The sequence below is a fragment of the Protobothrops mucrosquamatus genome, unplaced genomic scaffold (assembly GCF_001527695.2).
Source record: "Protobothrops mucrosquamatus isolate PMUCROS unplaced genomic scaffold, P.Mucros_1.0 scaffold3, whole genome shotgun sequence".
Lineage (NCBI taxonomy): Eukaryota > Metazoa > Chordata > Lepidosauria > Squamata > Viperidae > Protobothrops > Protobothrops mucrosquamatus.
Window position 1 is genome coordinate 2,156,871 of NW_015386390.1, and position 7,337 is coordinate 2,164,207.

General features: G+C 41.6%; 1 protein-coding gene across 1 annotated transcript in view; it reads left to right on the forward strand.

The window, feature by feature from the left end:
• The window catches only part of GPAT3 (glycerol-3-phosphate acyltransferase 3), a 31,958-nt gene that overhangs the window by 21,563 nt on the left and 3,058 nt on the right, over positions 1-7,337 (forward strand). Inside the window, exons 6-11 of the mRNA XM_015832378.1 lie at positions 2,096-2,189; positions 2,907-3,022; positions 4,743-4,798; positions 5,507-5,592; positions 6,712-6,840; positions 7,020-7,099. Coding sequence (XP_015687864.1) covers positions 2,096-2,189; positions 2,907-3,022; positions 4,743-4,798; positions 5,507-5,592; positions 6,712-6,840; positions 7,020-7,099 — 561 coding nt within the window. The remainder of the gene's footprint in view (positions 1-2,095; positions 2,190-2,906; positions 3,023-4,742; positions 4,799-5,506; positions 5,593-6,711; positions 6,841-7,019; positions 7,100-7,337) is intronic.

The window sequence follows — 7,337 nt, forward strand, 5'->3', positions numbered from 1 at the left end:
CTTTTAATCATGTTTTAACTGTAGTTTTGGTATTTTGTACTTTTATCTGGTTGTTAGCCGCCCTGAGTCCGCAAGGAGAAGGGCGGGATATAAATATAAGCAATAAATAAATAAATAAATAAATAAATAAATAAATAAACCCAATCAACAAATTATGCAAACTGGATTGAATTAATATAGCGGAGGAATCCTGGTTAAGGTGCTGACCTAGAAACTGGGAGACCTGCCTTAGGCATGAGAGCTGGCTGGGTGACTTTGGGCCAATCACCAAGAGACTGGGAGTTCTAGTCCGGTATTAGGCATGAAAGTGGGCTGGGTGATTTTGGGCCAATCAACAGGAGATTGTGAGTTCTAGTCCCGTCTTAGGCATGGAAACCATTTTGGTGATTTCAGACCAGCTGACCTCACAGGGTGGCTGTTGTGGGGGAAAGAGGAGGAGGGAGGCACATTAGATATGGTCACAGCCTTGAGATAAAATAAAGGTGGGATAAAATAAATCTAATAAAGGTAGTCCTTGACTTACGACGACAATTGAGCCCAAAATTTATGTTGTTAAGTGAGACATTTGTTAAGTGAGTTTTGCCCCATTTTACGACCTTTCTTGCCACAGTTGTTAAGTGAATCATTGCAGTTGTTAAGTTAGTAACACGGTTGTTGAATCTGGCTTCCCCATTGACTTTAGCAATAGCAATAGCACTCAGACTTATATACCGCTTCATAATGCTTTACAGCTCACTCTAAGCGGTTTACAGAATCAGCATATTGCCCCCAACCGTCTGGGTCCTCATTTTACCGGCCTTGGAAAGATGGAAGGCTGAATCAACCTTGAGCCGGTCAGGATCGAACTGCCAAACTGCTGGCAGTCAGCAGAGTTAGCCTGCAATGCTGCATTCTAACCATTGCGCCACCACGGCTCTTTGCTTGTCAGAACGTTGCAAAAGGTGATGACATGACCTTGGGACACTCAACTGTCATAAATATGAGTCAGTAGCTAAGCGGCTGAATTTTGATCACATGACCAAGGGGATGCTGTAACAATCATAAGTGTGAAAAACGGTCATAAGTCATTTTTTTCAGTACCATTGTAAATTTGAACGGTCACTAAATGAATTGTTGTAATTCAAGGACTACCAATAAACAAATCCTTTTATCATATCTCTTTAAGAGGCTAGCCTCTGTTATTTAAAGAAGGGTTATGTGTTTCATGTTTATTCAGGACAATATTAAAGAATAGTCTTCCTCACTTGCAAGTATTGTTTTGATAGTGAAAAGCAGGAGTAAATATACTACTCGAAATAAAGCCTCTATTAATAGTTATTGATTAGAATCATGAAATGGTATTTTCCTCACTGTTTTTTATATCTACAATTTCCTGGGGAGTACCTTTCTAGACGAAGCTTTGTGATAATTCCGCAGAAGAAGTTCTTAATACTTTGGCTGTTCAAATTTTTGGTTCTGGATGAAGGGAAAAAAATTGATGTCCTCCAATTGGTTCATTTCCATCCTGAAGACTTGTTTATTACAATAAAACACCCAAATATACGGATGTGACCAAATTGGCTTCAGAAGCAAAACATAACCTGACAGTCATAAATTGAGTTGTTGACATTACTGATCCAATTTTACAACCTTTTTGTGCGGCAGTCGTTAACCTCGGTTGTTAAGCAAAGCTACGGTTGTTAAGTGGATGCTGCTGTCATTAAGCAAAACAATGGTTCACTAGGGGTGTGGTTTTGCTGAAAACTGCAAGTAAGTGCTGTTTTTTTGGCAAAAAAAGTCGTAGAACACGGCCATGTGACCATGGGGTGCTGCAACCGGTTGTAAATGCAGCCCAACTGCCAGAGTACCCAAAATACAGCCATATAACTTCAGGGAGGGGCCAACCATTGGAGTTTAGTATCCATGTTGTAAACTCGTGTGGCCCAATTGTGAATAGGCCATGGCCTCGAGGTAGGGACCCCAGCATAAAACATGAGTAACGACACTTCTCTTTTTTGAATGAGCAATAGCAGTGCAATCCTCAAATGTAGAGGAATTAACGGGATGGCTATTTTACCACAATGTTGTGAATCACATGTACTGTATGTAATTGCAGGGAGAACCGACCTCAGAAGGGTGGAATTTGTGTAGCCAATCACACATCTCCGATCGATGTAATAATCTTGACGAACGATGGCTGTTACGCAATGGTATGTCACAATATCTTGAGAACTGCAAAAGCCCTTTAATAGAAAATCAGCACCTCTTAGTCATTTCTTGGTTTCCGAGAACTGTGCAGAAGTTCTTACCCTGAATTGAGGTGGAAATTTGGGGGAAAGAGACTGATGCTTAAATAAATTATGTAAAGGAAATATAGCAATGATATAACTATATACCACTTTTTGTTTCTATTTGCTGGCCAATTTAAATAGAAATATTTGACCATTTGTCTGAAATGGTATAGGGTTTCCTGCCTGAGCAGATAACCTCCAAGGTCCCTTCCAACTTTATTATTATTATTATTATTATTATTATTATTATTATTATTATTATTATTATTATTATTATTATTATTATTATTATTATTATTATTATTATTATTATTATTATTATTAATTTTATTGAGCAACTGTCAGCATGCTTTGCAAATTGTTCAAATTGGTGAATACACGCCAGTTGCCAAGCGTCCAAGTTTTGATCACGTGACCACGGGGAGGCTGCAATGGGTTGTAAGTGTGAAAAATGATCATAAGTCACTTTTTTTGATGTTGTTCTAACTTTGAACGGGGACTAAATGAATGGTTGTAAGTTGAAGACTACCTGCAATGCAGCTCTACTTCCTAAGGAGTTGAAGACACTTGTGCTATTTAATTGCCTTTTTATTTATTTGTTTCTTTTTGTTTTGTTTGGTCTGGATGAATTTCCAGGTGGGACAGGCTCATAGAGGTTTGATGGGTGTCATTCAAAGAGCCACAGTTAAGGCCTCTCCTCACGTCTGGTTTGAGCGTTCGGAAATGAAAGATCGTCATCTGGTGACAAAAAGGTGACAATTTCTCTCCTCCCCTCCCTCTCTCCCTGCTAATCAGTCAAACTCAGAAAATGTTCTCGGGAAGCCCAGTGAAAGCTTAGGAAGGACATGTGAGACTGCCCGTTTTGAAATGCTAACAAAATGAATGAAATAGGTCAGGGGTAGGTAACCTTGGCTCTTTTATGACTCGTGGACTTCAACTCCCAGAATTCCTGAGCCAGCATGGCTCAGCTTGGAAACTCTCCCTTTCCCCTCAGCATGGCTGGCTCAGGAATTCTGGGAGTTGAAGTCCACGAGTCATAAAAGAGCCAAGGTTGCCTACCTCTGGCCTAAGCCTAGGCCACTTTATGACTCGTGGACTTCAACTCCCAGAATTCCTGAGCCAGCATGGCTCAGCTTGGAAACTCTCCCTTTCCCCTCAGCGTGGTTGGCTCAGGAATTCTGGGAGTTGAAGTCCATGAGTCATAAAAGAGCCAAGGTTGCCTATCCCTAAAATAGGGGAATGGAGGCTAAAACATATGAAGAATGGTTGCAGCAATTGGGTATAAGTCCTGGTATAATTCCTGGTATAGGAATTAGGTCTAGTTTAATGAAAAGAAGGACTAGGGGTGACATGATAACAATCTCCCAATATCTAAGGGGCTGCCCCAGAGAAGAGCAAGTGAACTTCCTTCTCCAAAGCATCTGAAGGCAGAACAAGATGGAAACTAATCAAAGAGAGATCCAGCCTGGAAATGAGAAATTTCCTGTCAGAATAATTCTGGAATGACTTGCCTCCAGAAGTTGTGGATGCTTCATCACTGGAGGTTTTCAAGAAGATCCATTTGTCTAAAATGGATTTCCTGCCTGAGCCGGGGTTGGACTAGAAGACCTCCAAGGTCCCTTCCAACTCTGTTATTCTGATTTCTCATCCTGTGTCATGGCTAAACAGAAGCCTCGTGTCTCATCTCTTTGCCTCTAATATTGTAATTGCTAGTTCTCATCTTGGTTATACTTCAGGAACTACATTAATCTCCCAAATTAAGGGTTTTATGTTGGACTTCGTTTTGTAACTTGCATTCTCTCTGTCTGACTGTTTGCCTTGTATGAAAATTGAAAGGCAGGAAGAAGGAAGTGCAGCTGGCTGGGGCCTCTGATGGTATACAAGGCATTGGAAAATGTTAGTTGCGTCATTCATTCAGATACTACTCAGAACACAGGGATGACTGTGTTTTAAACCACATCCAAACACTGCAGAAAAAGTTGCAGTTTCTTTATGTACAATGGCTAGTATAAAAGTCCATTTCTGTAATGTATTATCTTTTGAAAGTTGGCAGGAAGACAAGAAATAAGTAGGACCATAGAACTAGGTTACCGAATGTATACCCATTGCTTCGAGGGAGGCATAAGGAAGTTTTAATTTAGATCGATAGACCCTTACAAGCATGGTCAGGAGATTTTAGACTACAGTTCCCATCAGCACAGCCAGCTTGATGGGATACGTGGTTTAAAACCTGACAAGTACTAGGTTGAAGACAGTGGCATGTTCACAGCAGTCTGACTTTGGCTGTGTCCTAAAAAAATGAGCCTTTCGCCTCATAGCATCTCCTCCTATCATTAAAAAAAACTTTTATTGTTGCCTCCTTTAAAACCTGAATGAATCCTCTTATATTGTAAGGCGAGTCAAGTAGGAAAGTCTCTCCTGTCTTCCTGTATTCTGAGGGAATGCCTAACATATTTCTCCATTTTTTTTTAGACTAAGGGAACACATTTCTAACAAGGACAAATTGCCGATCCTAATTTTTCCAGAAGGTAAAAATCCAAAGACTAGAAGAATGTACATTTCTACTTCACTCGTTTCTGGGTGGTTGTTTATAATCAAGTCTGAGTGAATTATTTTTTCCTTTAGACCCACACCGTAATGTTATGTGATCACTCGTGCTTTGGGGCAACAAAAAATTGGGGGAGGGTGAATATTTGCAGCTTTTTAAAGGCAAGGATATTAGATGAATTAAAATTAAAACATTTGTTTATCTGTCAGTTTTTTATAAAAGGGGACAAAAATGATATCAACTATGAGGAAATTTCAGCATCCTAGTAGTATTGTATTTGGTCTTATGGTTGAGTAGATGTTGGGAAGTTAACATGAGTTCAGTTCAGAAGGTTATCTACAAGCATGGAGAATTTCAAACTAGGTACAGGAGTGGCCTACAAATGCATGCAACCCCTCCCTTCCTTCCTTCCTTCCTTCCTTCCTTCCTTCCTTCCTTCCTTCCTTCCTTCCTTCCTTCCTTCCTTCCTTCCTTCCTTCCTTCTTTCCTTCCTTCCTTCCTTCCTTCTCCACACATTCAGTTAGTGGTCCAGCGAAAAACTGAATTTGTGTTTGCTTGAACTTCATTCTGCATGATGCAGAATCTCGAGAGAAGCTGGGTCTCAGATCATGCTATTAATTAGTTAAATATATCTTGATAGGAAGCACCTGTTTATCTCTCTCTCTCTCTCTTTTTTTTTTTGGTCCAGGCACCTGCATAAACAACACTTCAGTTATGATGTTCAAAAAGGGGAGCTTCGAAATAGGTGCTACCATCTATCCTGTAGCAATCAAGGTAGGTGAAGAGAATCAGGAAGATGACCTTGATGGAAATATACAAGCTGAGGGATAAAACGTTTTTAAAGTCCAGAATGTCCAGATAATGTTTGGAAGTGGCTTAAACAATATCTCCCTAATTCATTGAAATGTAAGGAAGAGGAAGAGATACAGCACTATCAAGCTTTCAGGATTCTGTTATTATAGCCAATCTCAGTAGTCTTAGTCCCCCTGTAGAGTTCATTTCTTAATCTGGTCTACCTGCCTACACGGGTCAGGTTGGAGCCAGGTTTTTTTTGAAGGACTGCCTCTCTCCTATTCCATCTATCTAGCACACCAGAAATGCAAGGCTTGCTACGGGTCCCATCGATCTCGTTTATATTCTATGGCTCACTCTGTCAGTGTTGGTGGGAGTGGTATTAAGAGATTCAAGGACAGTGGTGGCAAACCTATGGCACGCATGCCAGAGGCGGCACTCAGAGCCCATTCTGTGGGCACGCGCGCCGTTGCCCCAGCAGAGTTCGCCGGAGTAGCGAGCACATGGCGTTTGGAAGCGACGGCAGGAAGTGAGCGAGCAAGTGGCATTGGCCCCACGGGGATGCCCTGGAGATGGTGAGGGACTGGCCCCGGCCACACTCACCCAGTCTGACATGATCATTGCAGCCACGCCCACCCAGTGGGCCATGCCCCCGCCCCACCTGAGGGCACCACAATGCTGATGCAGCCCTGGCACTTTGCGATAAATAAGTGGGTTTTGGGTTGCAGTTTGGGCACTCGGTCTCTAAAAGGTTCGCCATCACTGTTCAAGGAAGTGCCAAACATGCTAATAGTAAACAGCCCAACCAAAGAATCTCCAAGCCCGCCAACATTGACAGGGATTAGAATATAAAATGAGAGCAAACCCCGTTCTTTACTAGCACTAATGATGTTACTTAGTTTGGGTAATGAAATGTCTGCAAGAAAACAACCAAGTTTAGACAGCACCAAAGACCCCTCAGCTATTTGTTTATTTCTCAAGCACACAGTTCAGAAGTTTCTGCTGCAGTTGTCATGTGTCGGTTGACATGTTCTGAAGCAGCTTCTTGTATGATGGCATTGAGCATACAGATGACCCTTCAAGCTTTCCTTTCTGTTGCAGTATGACCCACGGTTTGGTGATGCCTTCTGGAACAGCAGCAAGTACAACATTGTGAGTTACCTCCTGCGCATCATGACCAGCTGGGCCATTGTGTGCCAGGTGTGGTACCTGCCACCCGTGACAAGAAAGGTAATTCCTGTTATTGACTCTTTTTGTGGGTCACTACAACTTCTGAGGCTGACCCGTTCAGAAGCCTCTCTGCTTTCTGAGCTCCACTTCCTCTTGGCTATGGAATTGCCTTTTTTTTTTTTTTTTGCTATCGTATTGATGATTGGATTATCTCTTCTTTTGTTCATTTATATTTACAGGAAGGAGAAGATGCTGTTGAATTTGCCAACAGGGTGAAATCTGCTATTGCTCACCAAGGAGGCCTTACCGAGTTATCCTGGTAAGGAAAAAGATTCTGCTGTTTTAATGGAAAGAAAAGAATAATAATAATAATAATAATAAAGTTGGAAGGGACCTTGGAGGTCATCGAGTCCAACCCCCTGCCCAGGCAGGAACCCTACACCATTTCAGACAAACGGCTGTCCAGTCTCTTCTTAAAAACTTCCAGTGTTGGAGCATTCACCGCTTCTGGAGGCAGGTTGTTCCACTGGTTAATTGTTCTAACTGTCAGGAAGTTT